General features: G+C 44.3%; 2 protein-coding genes across 7 annotated transcripts in view; one reads left to right on the forward strand and one right to left on the reverse strand.

The window, feature by feature from the left end:
- The window catches only part of C12H19orf12 (chromosome 12 C19orf12 homolog), a 78271-nt gene that overhangs the window by 23483 nt on the left and 33471 nt on the right, over positions 1 to 21317 (reverse strand). Inside the window, exons 5-6 of one of the 5 annotated variants that reach the window (XR_004002767.1) lie at positions 12904 to 13033; positions 4624 to 6134 (exon numbers count right to left, since the gene is read on the reverse strand). The exons of 1 other annotated variant lie outside the window; for it this stretch is intronic. The gene's annotated coding sequence lies outside the window, so the exon portion shown is untranslated. Of the gene's footprint in view, positions 1 to 4623; positions 6135 to 12812; positions 13034 to 20397; positions 20606 to 21317 lie in introns of those variants that run through there. 3 more of the 5 variants (XR_004002770.1, XR_004002766.1, XR_004002768.1) reach the window with 3 other exon arrangements.
- PLEKHF1 (pleckstrin homology and FYVE domain containing 1) lies at positions 1241 to 15745 on the forward strand. 2 transcript variants are annotated; one of them, XR_004002765.1, is made up of 3 exons: positions 1241 to 1399; positions 11613 to 12526; positions 14105 to 15745. XR_004002765.1 is itself a non-coding variant. In XM_030581229.1 (2 exons), exon 2 carries the CDS (start codon positions 11618 to 11620, stop codon positions 12446 to 12448), a length of 831 nt encoding a protein of 276 aa, XP_030437089.1. In that variant the 5' UTR covers positions 1241 to 1399; positions 11613 to 11617; the 3' UTR covers positions 12449 to 12758. The 2 variants fall into 2 exon arrangements, 1 of the variants encoding a protein (XP_030437089.1); XM_030581229.1 differs by lacking the exon at positions 14105 to 15745 and having other exon boundaries at positions 11613 to 12758.

The raw sequence follows: 21317 nt of genomic DNA on the forward strand, positions 1-21317 counted from the left end.
GCTCAATGGTCTGCGGGGAGATGTTGGATGGGATGGGAACTGAGTTACTGCAGAGAACTCCTTCTTGGATGCTGGCTGGTGAGTCTTGCCCACATGCTCAGGGTTTAGCTGATCGCCATATTTGGGGTCGGGAAGGAATTTTCCTCCAAGGTGGATTGGCAGGGGCCCTGGAGATTTTTCGCCTTCCCCTGCAGTGTGGGGCATGGGTCGCTTGCTGGTGGATTCTCTGCAGTTTGAGGTCTTCAAACCAGTTTTGAGGATTTCAATAACTCAGTCCTGGATTACGGGTTGTATAAAAGTGGATGGGTAGGGTTCTGTGGCCTGCCTTGTGCAGGAGGTCAGACTAGATGATCATATTGGTCCCTTCTGACCTATGACTCTATGAGGGGAATCACCGAAACAAAGAGAAACAAAGAGGGTGTGATTCGTGCCCCATGGCAAAATTCACATTGACTATAATGGGGTCAGAATTTCATCCATGAGGTTGAGATCAAAACAGAAGAGGCGAGAGCTACAAGACATTATTTTCACTGCATCCATACACTAAAATAGCGCCCAACCCCACAACATGCAAACTTCTCCAAGCCTTTGGAATTTATGTAGTTCCAGATCTTCTACATACTTCAGGCACTGAACCACTTCTCCTCCTCCCTGAACCTCAGCAAGTCAGGCCATGATTTGCCCCATCTCTCACACACCCTGTGGCACGGAGAAAGCTTCCGCCAGGGTCTGCGCCGACACCGAAAACTTCCCACAAACTGCTCCTCTCCCTAGTCCCTCGGGACAGCTGTGTCCCAACGTCCCTTCTCTCCGCGGGTAGGTGGCTCCCTTGCTCCCCAGCTGGTACCGTGATGACTCCTCCTGCCTCCGCTACTCACAGCGGCTGGGTGCAGGGTGCCGTGCCCTGCCCTGCCTCACCGCCAGCAGCTGGATCCTCCCCTCAGCCCCTGCTGGCTCCTCCCGTCTCGCTCTCCTCCCACCTCCCCCTATTCTACGGGGGCCTGGGCCCCGAACTCGCCGGCTGGGGACCCTAGGTCCCTCTGTGCCCCTTACCCCCAACAGCCATTCAGCCCCCTGGCCGGGCTCTCTCTGGCTTTGCGATTGGTCGAGGTCCCCCAGAAGGGCGTGGTCAGAGCGGAATGCTGAGTCGGAGCGTTCCAGAACCGGACGGTCCTGTTCCGGCTTCCGCGCGCTGATTGGCTGAGCGCCTTCCCCTCCTCCGCAGCAGCAGCAGCAGCAGCAGCAGCGGCGAGGAATGTTGCGGTGCGCTCCAGGGCTGGGCAGCCGGAGCGCAGTAGCACTGGCCGCGCCCGGGAGCGGGGATCTGCGGAGTCCGCGAAGCCCCTGGCGGCCGCGGGACGGGTGGAGAGACAGGGGATCCGGCTGGGAAAAGCACAAGGTAAAACTTGCAGGGGCGGATGGCTTCAGCGCCGAACCGTGCGCAGGGGGAGAGGCGTTCGCTGCCGGCGGCAGGACCCCAGCTCCTCTCGGCCCCCCGCCTCTGGCGCTGAGTCACAAACAGCAGGAACTTTACCGCACCCCAGCTGACTTTCACATGTCCCTGGCAGAGCCGCGCCTGGGCTGCATTTCACCTGGGAGCGCCCAGCGCTTAGATAGTGGGAAATAGCTACCAGGGGTTAAGTCCGTGGAGCTGCGTGGCTGACATGGTTGTACTCACTGGCTCCCACTGGGAGTGGGATCGGGTCTATTTATACAGGTACTTCTCCTGTCCCAGTCACCCGAGAATCTGAGCACCTTGTAAACGTTGATACATTTTTGTCTCACAACCTGGTGAGGTAGGTAAGTAGTATTATCCCCAGTGTACAGCGATGGGTCTGGCTCACACTCTCTGTGATTCAGTGTTACACCCTGCACCACAAAAAAGTTCAGCTGAAGGCAGTGAGACTGCTTGCATAGTAAGATACTGCTCGTTGTGAGTGAGGGTGACAGGACTGGGCCCTCAGAGCTTGGTACAAAGCTATGTAGAAATCTTCCCAGTCCAGTGTCACCCTTCCCCTGAGTCAGTTTAGAAATGTTTGGATTGAGCAACATGTTTGGAAATCTGTGTCCTACAAACATGAATGTTTATTACTGAACCCATTAGTCATAAGATCCAGTAATCTGAAGCACAGAGCACATTTTAAACACTGTTTAGCAGAGAAAATTCAGAACAATCAATGCTCAAGAATCCTTCAGGATATGATTTAGTCCTGTGACTTCCTTTGTTTCTTCTCGCTATCCTTTAGACTGTAAACTCTTCTGTATTTGTGTCTTCTACAACACCGAGCATGTTGTTGGTGCTTTACCAATACTGAATCATAATAACTGTATAATAATCCTTCTATAACTCCTCTGTAATGTGATTGCACTGTTTCTAATCTCTTTTCTTAATGTATATGATTAGCAGTAATGTACTCATCTGTAAAATGGTATAGTAATACTCACCTAATTCCCATGTTTGTAAGGCACTTTAAGATCCTGGATTAACGAGCTATATATATGCTAAGTATTTACTATCTTTTTTTGTTTTTGTTTTTTTTTCTTTTGAAAAAATAGGCTTAGTCCCTCTAAAATACATAACCATGTTTCTATATCGATTGCAAATTTTGAAACTTTTTGCCATTTAAGGAATTATGCATCATGCATTTTATGTGGTATTGTGACCTGCATAGACAGCTTTCAGGTGTTGGGAGAGCAGAGTCTGTGTGCAACTCAGGAAATCAGTATTATAACTGAACCAATATAGTTTGAAATGCTTTGATGTGAAATCAGGAAACTGTTTAATTGCAGCATCTAGAGAGAGATTCTGATTTAGTTTTTTCAAAAACAGCTGTGTGCTTCATTTGCCAGCACAGTTGCTGGGTTTACACAAGCAAACTGTGTATTTGTTCATGCACATAGACTCCAGCTTTCTGTTTGTATTCATGAACAACTGATCTGTGTCAACAATTAACATTACTTTTTCATGAGCAGTTATGCCCCTGCATTTCTCTACTCTTGCAAAGTGTGCACCTCTAGCAACTTGGTGGTTTGTAATACCATCTTGGGGCATTTGTTTAATACCAAGATGAAAGAGAAGAGTGCAAACTACTGGTTACTAGCAACACTTCCTGCAGCACTTTGGTGTTACATAGAGAAGACACCTCAAAGAACTGATTAGATTTTTAAGGCCAGAAGGGGCCATTAGATTGTCTAGTCTGATCTCCTATATACCACATAGGCCATAGAACTTTACCTAGTTACTCCTGTATTGAGCCCAATAACTTGTGTCTGACTAACGTGTATCTTCCAGAAATGGATCCAGGCTTGATTTGAAGATTTCAAGAAATGGAGAGAGACGCCATCCCTACCCCTTCATGCTTTGTTCTAATCTAGCAGTTGATCACCTCACTGTTAAAAACATGCCTTATTTCTTATATGAACTTGTCTGGCTTTAAGTTCCAGCCATTCATTCTTGATATGCCTTTCTCCACTAAGATAGAGTCCTTTAGTCCCCAGTATTTTCTCCCTGTGAAGGTACTTATACCTTCATTGGCTGAAGTCGTATTAGCTAGTTACAAGATCACAGGCCAAGATAGCCTGATTCCAGCTGGTGCTCTGTTGAAGGGTTCTAGAGGGAAACATCCCCAGGTCTCTTTTATTGGAAGGATATCAATTATGACTTGGAGGATTCTGAATGGACAGTGGATGTGTGGTTACTCTCATGGACTCCACTCACAGCTGTTACAGCACAGGGGGGAGGTGCCACTCCTGATGCTTCTACTTCTCCATAGGAAACCCACCAGGCCTCTGTGGTTAACACTTAAAGATTGCATAAGTCATTTGTGTATATATAGCCTTGAAAAATGTGCTCAACATTTTTAACCAGGGTGAAAAATACCTGTGCTGCATACTGTTCCTCAGGCAGCATTCCCCAAAGCCATGCTCCCTTTCAGTTTAAAGGACTGAAACAGCTGTGCACTGTGTTTAATTGTCATGTTGTTAATCAACTATTTAATTTTTTAATATATAACTTATTACTCCAAATGATCGAACAGTGGAAACAAAGAGTTCAGTGTATTTCATTAACTAATAATATATTAACTAGCTATAGAGCAAGTTGAATACCACAAAAACGGTGTTTGTCAAATGCCAGGGAAACTAGAATAGTATGCGACCATCCCCACTTACTACACGGCTCTTGCTTTGGCTGTGCCTTCGTTCCGTTTCTTTTCTTTTCTTTTCTTTCCTTTCCTTCCTCCTACAAATCTGTGTGTATGCACTACTTCTCTCATGGCTATTCCCATCAGTTGCAGCATGCTGAATTGGGCCCTGTTCTGTAACCAGAGAGAGTTTTTACTCTTTGGCTATTTGTAACGAGTTGATGGACTGGTGACCATATTACACAAACCCGCCATCACAGCTGGCACCTGTGTGCGTAGGTATGTATATGTCCACATTTTACTGGTTATCGGTAAATACACTGTAGTGATTTAACTCACTCCGTAGCATTTATTTTAATAACTAATATGATTCCTCTGAGCCATTGTAACAAACTTTGATACAAGCAGAACAAAAATAACATTTTCCCAAATTAATAGTCTGGATCAGGACCGAGTTTTTAATTTGCTTATTACTTTATTCCTAAATTATGGTGTCTCACTTCATTGATGGGAGGAAAAAAATACAATATTGCATATTCCCAGAAGTCTGTTTTATTTACTAGTAAAAAAAAGAAAATCCCTAAATTCATGCAGTGCCTTCCATTTGTACAGAAAACTAAATAACATTTTAAATGAATCACAGTGTTATTAAAGTAAAATTCGTTTTGCAGCCTGATGGTAACTTACAGTTTATCTGAGAAGTACACACTCACTTTAATAAGCCATTTATTCCTTGGGGAATAAGGTGGCAAGTGAACTTTTCTTATCTTTTTGAACTGATTAAATCAGAGCAAATTTTACCAGAGAGGCAGAAATCCATGGGTGGGATCATGGGATAGCAGGAATGTGTAATAAAACTGTTTTGCCCATCTGACCCCATACTGGCAACATACTAACAAGCAATGGTTTGGAGGATTTTTTTTCTTTCCTTGGGTAATTCATGGTTCTACTTTCAAAAAAAGTAACAGGTTAGGGTACTGGGGTACAAGAATATAATCTCCAGATCCACGTATGCCACTAGACAGGTAGTTCCCTTAGTTTCTCTCTCATTTGAGAGTGGAAAGGGTGTTTATACCCAGTCTGTTTGTCCCATTGTTCTGGTGTAAAAAAAAATTTGCAAGTGTTCTGTGCCTAAGAGCCAAAATAAGCATGATAGTTAAAAATTGTCCTAAATGATTTAGAAGCCTAAGTCCCACTGACTTGCAGTAAGGTGCTTATGAAAATTTTACCTTGTGTCTTTTGGCGGCATATCCTTAATCTGGGATTATGTTGTCAGTTTATTTAGAAGTGTAGGAAGTATATAGAATTCTCCCTCTCTCTTTTTCCTGACTATCCAGTCGCTTCCACTCACTACAAAACTTTACTATTCTTCTAAAATAGAGGATTACCCTAAAAATCACAGACTAATGTGGAAGGTTGTAATTCCACTGTCCAGTACCAGTGCCTAATGAGAAGCCAACTAACCCGTCAACATCTGGGACAGAATGGGGCATGGTAGAATTCTCACCAGGGCATTGTCCTGAACCCTGCTCCACCTTTAGATGCTAAACACACTACACATACTCCACCCTTCTTAAAGCACTTTATACCCTAATAGTCTCACAGAGCCCCTCTGTGAGAGCTAAGGCTTATTTTACCCATTATACAGATAAGTAACATGGGAAAGAGAGGAGGTGATCACATGGTGAGTCAGTAGCAGAGCTGGGAATAGAACCCAGGAGTCAAGCTCTTGTACTACCATATGGTGAGATTGCCATAAGCAGGATCAAGAGTCTGTGTAAAACCTTTTCAGTTCTGCACTGATTATCCCAAAATTATCTGCTGTATTTTCTTATACCCTGAATTCCCCCACACCAATCTGCCCTTGTTTCAGTCTCTCCTCTGTTGTTTCTCATTTGGCTGTGTATCGTTGCCTTCTTTATCTCCTTTGTGCTCAAAGCTCCTCTCCTAAGGTTTTCTTGTACGTGTCCAAAAGTAGGCAAGACTCCAGATCTGGAAAATTAGTGTACATGGCGTTATTCGAGGGCTGTGCTGTACCCTCCATGCACAATCATTCTTCTGTTTAAACCTTTCATCCATTTATTTTGCAATGTCTATGTAGGCAGGAGGGAGAAAAATGTTTGCAGGTTGTAGACTCGTTGTAATGGGAAGTGCAGAAGCTAAATCCTGGCTTTGCCAGGCCTGCAGGAAAACTGCCTCCAGCGGGAGGAGTCTCATCTGCTCCGAACAGCTAAGTGGTGACACCGAATCTGTCTCTCCACTCTCCCCAACATAGAGGGAAGACAGTTAGTCCCATAACGCAACATTCAAAATATTTTTATTTAAAGGGAAAAGTCACTAGAACATTACTTCAGAAAATGTAGATCTCGTTGCTCCCTTGAGCCTTCTGGCATAAGGTGCATGTAAGTCCCATTCTGATATCGCTCATGAGCACCACCTTGAAATAACTAGGAAAGGCTGCCTCCAGCAACAATCTGATATGGGACTGGATGCACAGCTGTGTTATGTGGGGGTGGAGTAGATGGATGCGGAGTTTCAGTTGTGTTCTTAGTGGGATGGGCCTGGAGGCATTTGTATCCCATTAAACATCCCTGACACAATTATTGCTTTTTCTTTTTCCTTGGTTTGTACTTCACAGAGTAGAAGTCGTGGTCTGCTAATATTTTATTTTTCAGAGAAATTTTCCAACGACAGACAGATTTTTCCTGTGACCTTTAGAGGAAGAGTGAATAAAATCTCTGCTATTTTTGTGCTACTCTCCCTCATTCATCAGTGTATGGTAGAGGTTGCAATTGGATTTTGACCACATTGATGAATAGATATGCGTAATGCAGTGCGAATCCATCAAATCTACTCTGTCTCAAAGCCTTGAAGAAATACTGTACATCCCAACAGAAGTGAGTCAGAGGGTCATTAGAGCCTTCTCCAAATTCAAGGGAGGTCATGGGTTTGTCCTTTTTTGGTTGCTCATAGCTTGCATTTGCCTCATCATGCCTGTGTGGGACATGATCCCAACAACATGCAAAAGGTAGCTATTATGGTTCCATCATTTGTTAGGAAGAAAGATTGCCAAGGAAGACACAGGTGCTCCAGAAGAAATGTTAGCTTTCCCTCTGAACCCATACAGAGACAATGCCCAGTATGGCATTTGGGGCATCTTGCTGCTGAAGACACCGTATTTGCATGTCTGCTCAAGACATGGTCCTGATCATCTGTGGTCAGCCAGATTCAGCACCCAAGAGTGCCCATTTTACTTCATGACAACTGGTGGGTGCTTGGAAAATATGGCCACTTCATCTAGGTTCCTAAGTGGGAGCTGAGCTGTTTTGAAAACTTGGCCCTAAGCTTCCTGTAAACTATATGGTTATTAATAGTAGCCCACTGGCCACAGTCTAAACTGGGGAACTTAATTCATTATCTCCAGTAATTTTAACTGGCTGCTGCTGCTTTTAGAAACTGCTTAGTGTCACTGTATGACGTTTAAGCTACTACTCTGGAGGTGGTTGTGTTTTCCCTATCACTACCCTGAAACGGTGTGTTGAGATGAAAAATGCTCTGTGAATGTAAATGGTCTGTCTAGAATTTTCTCTATGTAGTTATCCATCACTGACACCAAGAAGTCTAAGCACCGTGTGGCTTTTAGATCTTTTGAAACCTACATTTTTGAGATAACAAGTGGTTATATATTAGCCGTTATAAGAAATGTTAACAGAAACAAGGACCTGTGCACATCCTGTGAACTCTGAGCTGCCGCTGTCTAAAAGGAAGTGATTCAGTTTCTTACAAAGTTTCTTGTAGATTATTACACCTAGAGACAGAGTCTTGGGGCCAATACCAGTAACATAAACAGCATTTTAAATGTGTAAGTGGAGGAAGATTTTATGTCATGAGCGTGAAAGTATTTAATTGACCCCATATTAGGGACTTTCACGTAACTTAACCTGGTACTTTTAAAATAAAAAAAGTGTTGAACAGGAGAGCAGTGCTGTGGAGGTAAGGGAGGAATGAGTATGCTGTGATCTAGTTCCTTTAATACTACTCGGAAAGTTTTCAGAATGACATGTCTTGTAACTGGAAACAAATAACAAAAGGAGCACTTGGTGTGATAAATGCAGGGTTTGGGTTGCATGGGCCGGGTTGTTTGGGGGGCTGGGTTGTTTGGGGTGACTCTAATAAGAGGAGGATCACAGGTGCTAGCTCAGAGAATTGATAATAGAGCACGCAGCCTTCCACTTCTGGAATTCTGGTTTGGTTCCAGGCTGGGTTTGCAGTGATCAGAGCTTTTAACATTTGGGTAGTGAGTGGTATCCTTGAATTCAATTAATTGTTTCATTTCAATTCCTAGAGCAGGAGTGGCCAACCTGAGCCTGAGGAGGAGCCAGAATTTAGCAATGTACGTTGCCAGAGTCACAGTAATATGTCAGCAGCCCCATAAACTCCCCTGCCTTCTGCCCACTGGCAGCCCTGCCTCCTGCTCCCTCCCTGCAGCTCCCAATCAGCTGTTTCTTGGTGTGCAGGAGGCTGAGGAGGGGGCACTGCAGGCTCAGGGGAAGGAGTGGAGTGGGGGTGGGGCCTGTGGCAGAGCCAGGGGTTGAGCAGTGAGCACCCCCCTGCACACTGGAAAGTTGGCTCCAGTAGCTCCAGTTCCAGAATTGGTGGCTATACAAGGAACTGCATATTAACTTCTGAAGAGCCACAGGTTGGCCACCCCTCCTAGAGGAAAGTGTCCATGGAGCCTTAGTTGGTAGCCTCATCAGAGAGGCCAAGAATTGAGTGGATGTGGAGACTGCACTGCCCTTTCATCACTTAGATCGCTGCACTAGCAGCCTTTCCACCCATTAGTAGCAGGGAGTGCAGCTGCAGTGGTGTTAGCACCAATAAATGCTAGTGAAGGTGGTGATAAAAACAATTGCACTCTGTTTACACTAGCACTTAGTACAGCTGGACAAGTTGCTAATAACAGGTTAAAAAAATGGCTAATATGGACACACCTGCAAAGGCAACCCTGTGCAGTGATGGGTACAGTGCCAGAGCCAGCCCTGCTGTACAGAGCTCTAGTTTTTATGCCTGTCTATCAAGCACCTTTCATGAGTGACATTTTAAAAAAGAAAAAGGAAAGGCATTGTAAGATTGTATTGACTTCTATGGACTGATCTCCACACAGTTTTTGTATCAGTATAATTGTTGGTTAGGGGTGTGGGTTTTTTAAACACCAATATAGTTATCCTGGTACAACACCTACTGTGGATGCAGTTTTGCCAGTATCAAGGTGCCTTAGAGCAGTATAGCTAATTCCTCTTCTTCAGTAAATATTTCTGTTGCGCATTTTGGGGGGGGGGGGAAGCTTGATGCAGTGTCATCATATAGTGATGATAACACTCTTTCCCTTCCACTAGTATCTCTGGAGGATGCTCATCAGAAGCTACCGAAGCTAGACATTTTTAAACAGCAGATCCAGAAAACTTGTATCCAAGAGTTTTAAAAGAACTGGCTGAGGAGCTCAATGGACCATTAATGTTGATTTTTCAATAAGCCAGAGCACTTGGGAATTAGAAAAACTATCATTATGCCAATTTTTGAGGAGGATAAAAACAGGATAATTATAGGCTTGTCAGTCTGACATTGATGCGGGGCAAGATAATGGAGCAGCTTGATATGGGATTCTGTTAGTAAGGAACTGAAGGACAGTAATGCAATTAATTCAGATCAATCTGGGTTTATGGAAAATAGATCTAGTCAAACTAATTTTATCTTATTTTGATGAGATTACAAGTTTGGTTGGCAAAGGTAACAGTGTTGCTGTAATATACTTAGAACTCCGTAAGGTGTTTTTGACTTAGTACCATACGGCATTTTGATTTTTAAAAACAACAACAAAGCACTAAACATGATGCACATTAAATGGATTAAACCCTGTCCAACTGGTTGGTCTCAACATGTAATTTTAAATGAATGGGGACTGATTCTCTAGCTGTTGTGTTTCCAGTGGGGTCCCGCAGGGATAGGTTATTGGCCCTATGCTGTTTAGCATTTTTATCAATGACCTGGAAGAAAACAAAATCATCACAGATAAAGTTTGAACAGGACACAAGAATTGGGGGACGTGGTAAATAATGAAGAGGAAAGGTCACTGATCTGAGTCAGGGTTCAGAGAAGAGCCATGAGAAGGATCAGAGGATTAGAAAACCTGCCTTATAATAATAGACTCAAGCAGCTCAGTCTGTTTAGCTTAACGAAGAGAAGGTTAAGAGGTGACTTGATTACAGTCCATTAGCACCTACATGAGGGACACATTTAATAATCGGCTCTTCAGTCTAACAGAGAAAGATATAACACAATCCACTGGCTGGAAGTTGAAGCTAGACAAATTCAGACTGCAAATAAGCAGAACTTTTTTTTTCTTTTTTTAAACAGTGAGAGTAATAACCATTGGAACAATGTACCTAGGGTCATGGTGGATTCTCCAGCACTGACCATTTTAAAATGAAGATTGGATGTTAGAAAAGAAGGCTTTGTTGGTGCTAAACCATTGACAACTCCCAGCCAGCCAAGCAAACTCCTTAGGACTCTCCCTACCCTTATTTTGCCTAGCAGGGAGCACGTGGTGCTCCCAGTTCCCAACCCCCCTTTGCAGTATCCAGGCCCTGTCCCTGGACAGTAACAGAAATTACCAAGTCTGCTGTCTCAAAGAGAGCGAATACACTGCAGCCTGTTGGCTCAGCTGATGTTGCACACCAGGTATGCAATTTACATTAAAGGGAGACGAAGGAAAACAATTATCTGGAAGAAAACCTGGGTTTTTTTTCCCCTTTGCTTTGTTACAGACTTTAAAACAAAATCAGTAAGTATCCATGATTTGCTATAGAGTGTTAACACATACATTGCATAATGATATTAATGACCAGTGTGTCACTGGCTTTCCTTTGATGTCTTACACAACATTCTTTACAGATAAGTATCATGAGAGCAATGAGCTAAGCGTGGTGAGTTTGTCAGGCTTGATACAAGTCGCTGTTACATGGGCTGTGAACCCTTTGCCAGTGGGCATTGAGGGGCTCTTACGGCCACCGCGCCCTTTTGGCTTTGGAATCTATGAATGGGAATAAGCTACACTGGTATAAGCACTTTATTTTATCCTGGTATAACTGTGTCCACAGTAGGGAGTTTTATACCTTTATCCAGTGTGTGATATAAGAGGGTTGGGTAACTGAATTCTGATTCTTGAGATGGGCAATATCAGCCTGCTACAAAATATATGAGAGACTTCAGTGGGTTTTACTTTTTATTTTGAAGAGTGCTTTGATAATTTATTGCTGGGTAGTGCCAACCAGAAAACTTAAACTCATCTCCTGGCTCTTTGAAAAGCTACTTACTGCTGTTTAAATTTGCTGTTCAGTTTGGAAACTAGGATTGATGCAATTGTTTGCTGAACACAGTTTTATAACTTTATTTCCTCCCCCCCTGCTCTAGGGTGAATGAAGGAGATGGTGGACCATCTGGTTAACACTGAAATTAACAGCCAACGCATTGCTTCTGTGGAAAACTGCTTTGGGGCATCTGGACAACCCTTAGCTGTGCCAGGAAGAGTCCTTTTGGGTGAAGGAATTTTGACCAAAGAATGCCGCAAGAAGCCCAAGCCTCGGGTATTCTTTCTTTTCAATGACATCCTTGTGTATGGGAGCATAGTAATAAACAAAAGGAAGTACAACTCCCAGCACATCATACCTCTCGAAGATGTCACCTTAGAGATGCTGCCGGATACCTTACAAATGAAGAACCGATGGATGATTAAAACTTCAAAGAAGTCCTTTGTCGTTTCTGCAGCCTCCCTCACAGAAAGGAAAGAATGGCTCAGTCACCTTGAAGAATGCATTAGGCATCTGCTGACGAAGACAGGGAGGCAGCCCTCCACGGAGCATGCTGCCCCTTGGATACCCGACAAGGCCACTGATATCTGCATGCGCTGCACGCAGACCAAGTTCTCCACGCTCACTCGCAGACACCACTGTCGGAAGTGTGGCTTCGTTGTGTGTGGGGACTGCTCCAGACAGAGGTTCCTGATGCCGCGCCTGTCCCCCAAGCCGCTGAGGGTCTGTAGCCTGTGCTACAGGCAGTTGATGGCAGAAAAGAAGAAGGAAGCAGAAGTTGACCTGAGGCAGCCAGAGCACATTGACTCTTCCATGACTGGTTATGAACCATCTAGTGGTGAAGACAGTGATAAATCTGATGATGACAAAGTGGAACGGTGGCCGGGAGACGCGGAGTTTTATGCCTCAGAAGTATCTTGGTCGTCTTTCCATAGTTGACCTTCTTACCCTTGGCTTAAAGCCTGAGGAGCCAAATTCTGACTTCTGTTCCATGCATAACCCTCAGTGTTTTCAGTGGTGAGCGTACATTAGAGGGTGAAATTTAGCCCCTCTTTATCTTGTTTACTTTCACGTGTTTTCCTGATGAAGTCAGTCTTTAGTGACTTAAAAGAACTAGTATTGTGTCATATTATTCTCGCAGGGCATGGCCTACATCAAGACCGTGTGGTATAGTGGGCAGAGCACTGGACTGGGAACCAGTAAACCAAGGTTATGTTCCCTGCTCTGCCATTGGCCTGTTGGGTGACCATGGGCAAGTCACTTCCCCTCTCTGTGACTCAGTTTCCCTATTTGTAAAATGGGGCTAATGACATTTTTTGCTAAGAGCTTTGAGATCTACTGATCTCTGTACAAGAGCTAAGTATTATTGTTATTGTCTCAAATATGCTACTCACCTGGGGGTGGACCCTTTTGTTGATAGTAGAGGCCCATTGATGGGGTAGCTTGTGCTGCTACTGCCTGTGCTATACTTCCTCTGTCGGGAAGAGGGGACTTCTCCTCCAAGGCTGGGATGTGTCATGAGCACTAAATACATATAAAATGATAGAACTAGAAATCTGAAGTACATGGAAACCTGGGCTAATGCCCTTTGACCTCAGTATGGCAAGATACTGAAAAATAACCAGCAGGAGCCCTGGGTTAGACTTTGATTGCCTTTTGCTTCCCAAGCTGCCTGAAGCTGGGAGCCCTGGGGAAATGGTGATCTCAGGAACAGGGAAGTCTTGTGTGGCTCTGAGGTGAAACCTGCTGACTTCTCATGAGCATCATTAGCACAGCACTGGAGAAGTCCTCCCTCCCAGCCAGAGAACAGCCATTGTGATGACAGTAGGTAACGGGAGAGTTAAGGTTTATATTGGGGGTGAGGTGAAAAAGAAGAGGCTGGCTCAACTCAGCAGAATCACCCCACTCCTGCCCCTCACATGCATATTTCCAGGTCTCAAAATCAGTAACCCAGCCAGATTTCTATTCCACTGCCCCAGGGATGTAAGAAGGCCAGCCCGGTGGGTGATATAGCACAGGGTGGTAGAGCTAATGCAAGAGGTGGTGAAGGGAGGGGTGGATGGTCAAAGCTAAGGTCAGATTCTATGAGGTGGTGAACATGCTCAATGCCCAGTGACTCGCTTGCTCATTAAGGCCCCAACCCTTTGCTGTAAATGTATGTTGCATAACTTCAGGCGTGAACAGTCCTGCTTACTTCAGAGTTATGCACATATGAGTGTTTTCAGGTTCAGGGCATAAAATTATATGCTTAATTAGACTTTGACTTAAAGTTAATCTCAAGTAAGAAAGACTGTCTATTCAAATAGCCTTTCATCATGTCATGTGTAACTAAAACCATTTACCATCAGTGAAAATTAGACAACAGCAATTGTATTGCAGCAAATAACTGTACAACAAAAGCTCAGTTGCTACCTATTTTGTGTATTTTATACTCTTGAGCAGGAATTTAGTTAAAAGTAATTTTCAACATAAATTTTACTTTACCATACTCCAGTCTATCTCAACAGTGAATTGCATGCCAAATGACCAGGTTGGGTTTTTTATTAGTTCAAAGTAATTATTCTCATGGATTTTATTTTTTCCTTTTTTATATAGTGCCAATGTCCAGCCAGTTCATATTATTCAACCGATTTGTCAATAAAGATACGGCCGAGGAGGGGAGAAAAAGTGACAAAGTAAATGTGCTGTTATTTAACAAAAAAAACAAGCATTGGGTCATATGCTTTGATCTAAACACATCCAGTCTAGGGTGAATTCAGCAGCAACTCTTCCGTTATGTACTGAACATTTGGGTTTTCTATTTACTACTTGAAAGTGAATATTACTGAAAAATATCCAAGTCTGTGGCTTCCTTTCTCTTTATTCCATTCGTTCTCTGCAGACTAAGTTTTCCCAAGACTCTTGCTATCCCCTGCAGTAATTGAAGTGGTGTTTTCTGGTGGGGGAGGAGATAGTGCAGAAAGGGCCAACAAACCTCATGACCAAAACACGTGTTTCTGTTTTTTAGAGTACTAAAGAACATTGAGTCCTATTTTTTACATCCCTCTTCAAATTCTAGTTCATAATTATGAACAGGGGGAAGTGCATTTATAAAGCCTCCCTCCTACAAGTGAGTATAGGCTTCATAAACAAAATAGGACCTTAACAAAAATAAGTAATTACAAATATCAAATACAAAAGCCCACAACAGAAGCCCCAACCTTCCCTAACGTAAGGCCTGATGTATGCCCTTATCAGGCAAAACTCCCAGTGCCTTCAGCTGAGTCCTTAATAACTGACTCCAGAAAGAGATTCCAGTTTTTTTATTTTTTTTCCCCTCTGAGATCAGCTTTCTCTCCTCCCATATATAGACATGTGCTGCAGTTAATGGGACCTAATCACTGTATGGACTGATTTACTCTGTGGTGAAAGGGGCTTATACTTAACAGACATCTTCGATTCAGAAAAGTTCCCTCTCTAAACTGCAGCAATGAACTGCCCTAGAACCCAGCTGCTTGTAAAATGTGTACTGCAGTGCATGCCCTTTCCTGGAGTGCTGAAACAACCTACCTATTCTGCCCTTCCCTGTCCCATCCCGTCACCTCTCAAGAGGCTGGTGAGAATAAAAGTTAGTGGGTAGAAAATAAACAGTAAGACACTAAGGAAAGGGCTGATGATTTAGTGTCTCAGTCACTAATATTTCTGTGAATCTAAACAAGATTCTGGGGTTGAAACATACTTTGCATTGAGAGCTCTATACATGCTCTGAGTGCTTATCTATGCTAGGCCTTTTTTGGCTTTTTTCTACAAAATTTCTCACTGCTGCTAACACTGATTCACCACCATCGGTGGACACATTAGTGTAGATGAGAGTTTCAGATACATAGTGCACAAAACACCAGGAGGCATGCTCACAATGGGTCTCCCATAATCACTACCACCAGTGGATCTAAACTAGTGGCAGCAAGGAGGGGACTGTTCAGGCTGACTAGCCCTAGCACTGCACTTATTTGGGTAAGTATTACAAGCAGAGAAGATTGCAGCCATTGCTGGGCAGGACATTTCATAAAACGTTTGTTACTTTTAATTGTCTGACCAGCTAGTTGTGACTTGGCCAAGACTACAGAAAAGGTGGGTGTCCAGTGCCTTGTGATTCCTGGCTCTCAGCCCTGTGAACACACAGGCTTTACAGCAGGGTTTGTACTAATACAATACCACCTGGATTTTTAACGTGACTAGCTGTTTGTTCATTTTGTTTTTGTTTTGGCCTGATCCTATGACTGCTCCATTGAGAGAGAGCTTCCTGTTTTGGAATTAAATAAATCCTACTGCTGGCTTGATTATGGAATTTTAAAGAGGGGAGAGTGGCAGTGTGCAGGTTTTGTGTGTTAATTGCATGACAACTGAACATTGCGAGGGCCTATGTTAATCTCAGATACTGACCTTGAGGGAGAAAGTATCCAGGTTTGTGTTTTGGGGGAAATCTTCCTGCAGCACTTGCTAGTAGCTGCTATGCAGTGACACTACTCTTGTTGAGGGGGTTCCTGCCCCTCCAACTCCAGTGCAAATGCCCCATTTTGCAGCAGTTTTGGGGACGCGTTGCCAGATGTTGAGTTCTGCAGCTAGGCAACTGACCCCTGGCAGTGCTTTCGGAAGAGCACTGCACAGCGTACATGATGTTGGAATGGTGACAGCCAGCTCCACACACAAACTGTGAACTAAAGCAGGGAGGACTAGAGCCAGCTGACAACACCTACACTAAAGTGGGTGCAAGAGCTGCAGAACCAGAAAGACAAGCTATAAGAGAGGTGCAGAGCTGCAGGTAGAAGGGTTGTCAGGCAAGAGAGGGTACCGGGGCCAGGAAGTAAACAGGGGAGTGAAGTCTGGGCACTCAGAGAGGTTCATGCCTGTTTCAGTAGACACTGGAGCGGGGCGGGGGGGGGGGACGACGACGACGACAAGCCAAGTGAAGTGGAGACTGAGTGACTAATTGGCATCCAATCATTGAGAGAGTTGGGAGATGTTTTTGGCATGAGAATGAGCTGCTTTTCTGGTGGACAGTGGAGGGGGTAACCTTTCTTTTTGCTGCAGCAGTGTAAGGGGTGTCCCCGAAGCTTTTGAAAGCATAAGAGAAACATTCCATTTGTTGAGCAATGCAAAGAAATGTCAGCTCTGGGGCACATGACCTACTAAATGTGTTGGAGGCTTTCCAGGCAAAATGACAGGAAAACAGAGCTAAAGTTCATGGAATGTTGAAAACCACAGCCTCAGCCATCCAAAGTCAATAGCAATCTATGAAGTGAACAAAGCAACTAGTGTAGCAGCCTGCTACAAAGGCAGCAGAATGAAAGGTAAGAGTGACCGATCTGAGTTGTGAGTAAAGTGAAATGAAAGGCTCTAAAGAGCTGCAGTAAATTAAAGACACGTTCTAGGCTTCTAGATTCTAGAGGGTATTGCCTGGACAACACCCACTATGTGCCACAGTGATCACACTGTGGACTGGGAGCAGCTTACAGGCATGTGAGGGCACCCCATTGAGACCAGTGCTGGAGAATGGGTATTTGAGTAGCCAAGTCAGAGCTCTGGCATGCCATTCAACATTGGCTCTTTGCTACTGCAGAGCCAGTCTTTCATTGTGAGAGATTTTTATTTATTTATTTTAAACAAGGAACTGAGAAGGCAAATATAGCATGGAGGGCCAATCTATACTGAGCCTTAAGGCTCATCCTAAAAATATTGGTTCTGCTTGTCTGACTCTTTGGTCTAAGTTTTGGTTCTTTAATAAAGAAGTAACAACAAAGTAAAGAAGAACAAACTTGCTAAAGCCAAATTTGCTCTCATATTCACCAGAAGCTCTTGTATGTTTTGTACATGAACCCACAGCAAATTCCCCTGCAACTGGGACCTGAGTGCTGAATACGTATGATGATTCCTCAGTGCCCGTTGCTGTAAAAATAATATTCTGCTCATGCTCTAGAGTGGCTCTGTGCTAACTTTTCCCTCCTGCCTCACAATTGTCCTGCAGCACCCCAGCTATTCCATGCCTGGGGCTTTCCTCAGCAAAGATGCAGATGACTTGCTTGCACTACACTGAGTGGAGCTGTCTGATGTGGATTCTAGGGCAACATTTCCAAACTTACACAGCCTGCTTAGAATACTAGTTAAGGGAACAGTGCAAATCATCATTTCACATTATAGTCCGCACCAGCAATAACCAAAAAGCAGCCACCCGTAGCAGCTTGGTTTCAGATGGCCTCAGCCAAGTAAGGCAGCTGCTCCACTGAATTAGAGCAGCTTTGCGCCTCTCTCATCAGCAGGAATCTGCCCTAAAGCCAGCTTAGCTGACCTTGCAAGGACTTCCTAAGCATGGAGGGGCCTCAGGTGCCATATCCATGCTATACCCTCCTGAACCCCCACAGCAAGTGAACAACCCAGCAAACCCTGGCTCCCACTGGGGAATATTTTGTCCAAAAGCAAGAGACCATCCTTTAGCAGCTGATGCACTGACCCTTACATACTATTAATTCTGCTTCACCCGGCCCAAGCCAACCACAGACGGTTCAGCAGTGGCAAGAAGAGTGTTCACTTTAACCCAATCTCAGACTGCAGTTTTCAGGTGTTAGGATGGGTGTGGAAGGAGTTAAGCAAGGCTGCATCAGGGCAGATTATACCAAACCGCTAGGACTTGAGTTACCTAGAGACCTCCCAAGAGCTACCTTCACGCTGCCAATGAACCACTTTTGAGTACAAGAAGCATGGTCAAATATGCTCGTGTGCACAGTTTGGTGATATTGCTGAGAACACGCTGCAAACAGAAGTGCCTGAAAAGGCTCTAGTTTGTATGCTGGGTATTCGCCCCCACCCCGAAGCTGCCACTTCTTTCAGGGGGAATCAAGAGCATGCAACAGCTTAGGACAGGAAGTGAAGAGACATTAATAGTGCTCTGTGTTTTTTGCTAATGCAAAACAACAAAAAATGTATGCCACAGCTGGGTCCTGCTCCCAGCATGATGGAGAGGTGGCTGGGCCAAAGCTGAGCCAGCACTGCACCCTATGCACCAGGTCACAGTGTCCAGAGCTGGCAGCCAAGCTCCACAGGACTAAAGCTGCAGCTGTGGGCTGAGTGCAGGACAGGCTTGCTCTGCAACCAGTGCTTAATTTAGGCCAAGACTGAGCCCTGGCACTTGTAGGCTTGGCCATTCATAGCCTCAGCACCTCTGGGCTTGCCACATCAGTGATAAAAGTTAAATCATTGCTTGAGCCCCAGCTCCACTTTCATTACAAATTAAGCCCTGTCTGCAACCTCCACACCCAAGGGCTTCCACCCCGCAGGGGCAGGCTGAAACAAAACAACACATTCCCATAAAGTAAAATGAATTTTAAAAAGTATAACTAATGTCACAGGGCTCTGAAAATAAGGTCTCCAGTAGAAACTGCCGGTGCAAACAATCCCAGAGCTTGAATGACAGTGAGCAGCCACAGCTCCCATTAAGCCAGCAGTAATTGTGAGCGTTCAGCTGCTCGTGATGTGGAAATAGTTGACTCTTGTGAGCAGGTTGTCCCAGCCAGGCTGCCAAAGCCACAGCTTGTGCACTTCTGCCACTAGTTCACGGAACTTGTGTTTACTTCGCAACTTCTAGTCAAAATAAATTATGTGCCTCTTTCTCAAGAGGACTAAAATTTTCCATCCAATACTAATTTCTAGGGGAGGGCAAAACAGGACCAGACATCAGATGTTTGTTCTTTCAAAGATTATTACAATTTGGTGCCTTTTCTTGGACTCATGAATAAGCTGCATACTCTGCAGTATAGTAATTTTATTCAACACTTGGCTTTCATCCCACTGCTAAAGCTCACTTTGTAACTCACTGTGGAGAGGCTCAAAAGCGCACATCCTCCAAGACAGCCAAATCCTTTTTCTTCTCTGAACTAAATATATTTTAACTCCTGTTATAGTTATTTCATCACACCACGTTTTGCTTTTATATTTTTACCCTGAAAAAAAATTTCAAAATGTTTTGGTGTGACCACTTACACAAACAGGATTTGAAAAAGGAAAATGTTAGCTCAGGGGTGGGCAGGCCTCTTATCTTCCTGACAGTGTAACAAGAAAGAACTACGCACATCCTTGTTATCAGAAGAGTTACATCCAAGGTAAAACAAATGCGCCTATGTATCTTCCATTAGCAGCTGAAGATCCTTTGGTTTTGTGGTTAAAGCGTTAGATTGGATGTTAGATCTGGGTTCTGTTCAAAGTTTGCCACATAAATAAATGGACAGAAGTAATGACATCAAGCTCCTTAACAACTTGAGCACCCACACACTAAATGGTGGGGCTCATGACAGCGCCTGTGTCCCCTGGTGCCACGTCAGTCTGGCAGCAGCTCAAGGAGCAGCTGGTAATTGGCCACTATAATATTTTTAAGTGCAAAGCCCTCCTTCATTGTGCAGTATTATGTGATGCATCCAGACAAATCAAAATAAAAATGTGCAACATACACAATACACCATAGGCATTAAATACTGCCCCAGAGAGCTGTACCAGGCATTGGGAGATTGGGGCAACCATCCACAAGCCTGGAAACACGCAGTGAGTGCTGTGGGCAGAAGCAGCATGCTAGTGTAGCTTGCACTGACTTGGCTGCCGCAGCGCCAGTGGAAGTGACAGTTTTCTGCTGTAGATGCAGGCTGACAGGCCCAGGATCATACTGGAACAATAAATACCCCAGACACACCCATTCTGAATACTCAGTCATTCTGCAGCAAATTCCAGATAGCCCAAACAGTCTCTAAGGCCACACTTCACTCCAATGGCAAGGAAGTTCATAGCCAGTTCAAAACAACGGACTTAAGTAGAACGTCTCCTGTGGCAGGTAGGCCGCAAAGGAAGCCTTTATCATGTGTGGCCTTGTCTGCAGAAGGCCTTTTCTGGAGTAAATTCCCACAGTGCTATTCTGCTGGCGGTAGTAAAGCTGGGAGCAATCATGCAACTACAACACTGGCTTTGCAATGGAGCTACAGAGATGCACCGTCACCAAAACTTCGCACAAGACCAGGAGTCCACCATATAGATCAGATTGCAGGATGCAGGCCCAGGGCCTCTATGAGGCATTACAATCTCGGTGCAAAAAGTGTAAGTATTTACCAAGGGTGGTGCCTGACTAAAGCTGCCCTGCCCACTCATCTATTTGAAGTGTAATCTCTGATGTCACCAATGTTCATATAAAACTGTAGTAACAGCCATTAAAAAAGCTGTTTCACGTGGAGTGACATCATAGCTTTGGTTTACATTGATTTTTATTCCATCGTGGCACAATGTGTCAATAAAGTGAAAAACCCAGCAGAAATGCCTAGTACTGCTGCTTGAGAGAGCAGAGGGCTTTGGTTTTTCTGTCATGAGGGTATTGCTAATGAGGAAACAGAAAATGGCCTATCCCTGCTTAAAATCTACTACCTTCTATTGCATGGTCTTAGCATACTGGGTCTCACTGCTGTCACATCCTGGTCCTTACCTCTCTGTAACAGGGTAAAACAGGCGTCGTCACACCTGTTATGTCTTCAGGCAAAACGGCTATTCTTGTTTCAGGTCAAAGTCTTAAAGAAACATTCCATGATGCCCCAGGAATTTTATATTTTATAAAACTTGAGTGATACCCACACACTGAATATTAAACACAGAAGAGCTTCCTTCCCAGATCCATTGCTGGGTTCTATATTACATTCTAGGACTTAAATAGGAGGCCAAGATTTTCAAAGGTGATTCATGATTTTAGGTGTCCATCTCCAGACACATTCGAAGGGCTGATTTTCAGACAGCTTAACACCTTCTG

Source organism: Gopherus evgoodei, chromosome 12 (genome assembly GCF_007399415.2).
Source record: "Gopherus evgoodei ecotype Sinaloan lineage chromosome 12, rGopEvg1_v1.p, whole genome shotgun sequence".
NCBI classification, from domain to species: Eukaryota; Metazoa; Chordata; order Testudines; family Testudinidae; genus Gopherus; species Gopherus evgoodei.

Bases quoted from the DNA above. Each gene is read 5' to 3' on its own strand.
- PLEKHF1 (XM_030581229.1), top strand. From the start codon at position 11,618: ATGAAGGAGATGGTGGACCATCTGGTTAACACTGAAATTAACAGCCAA.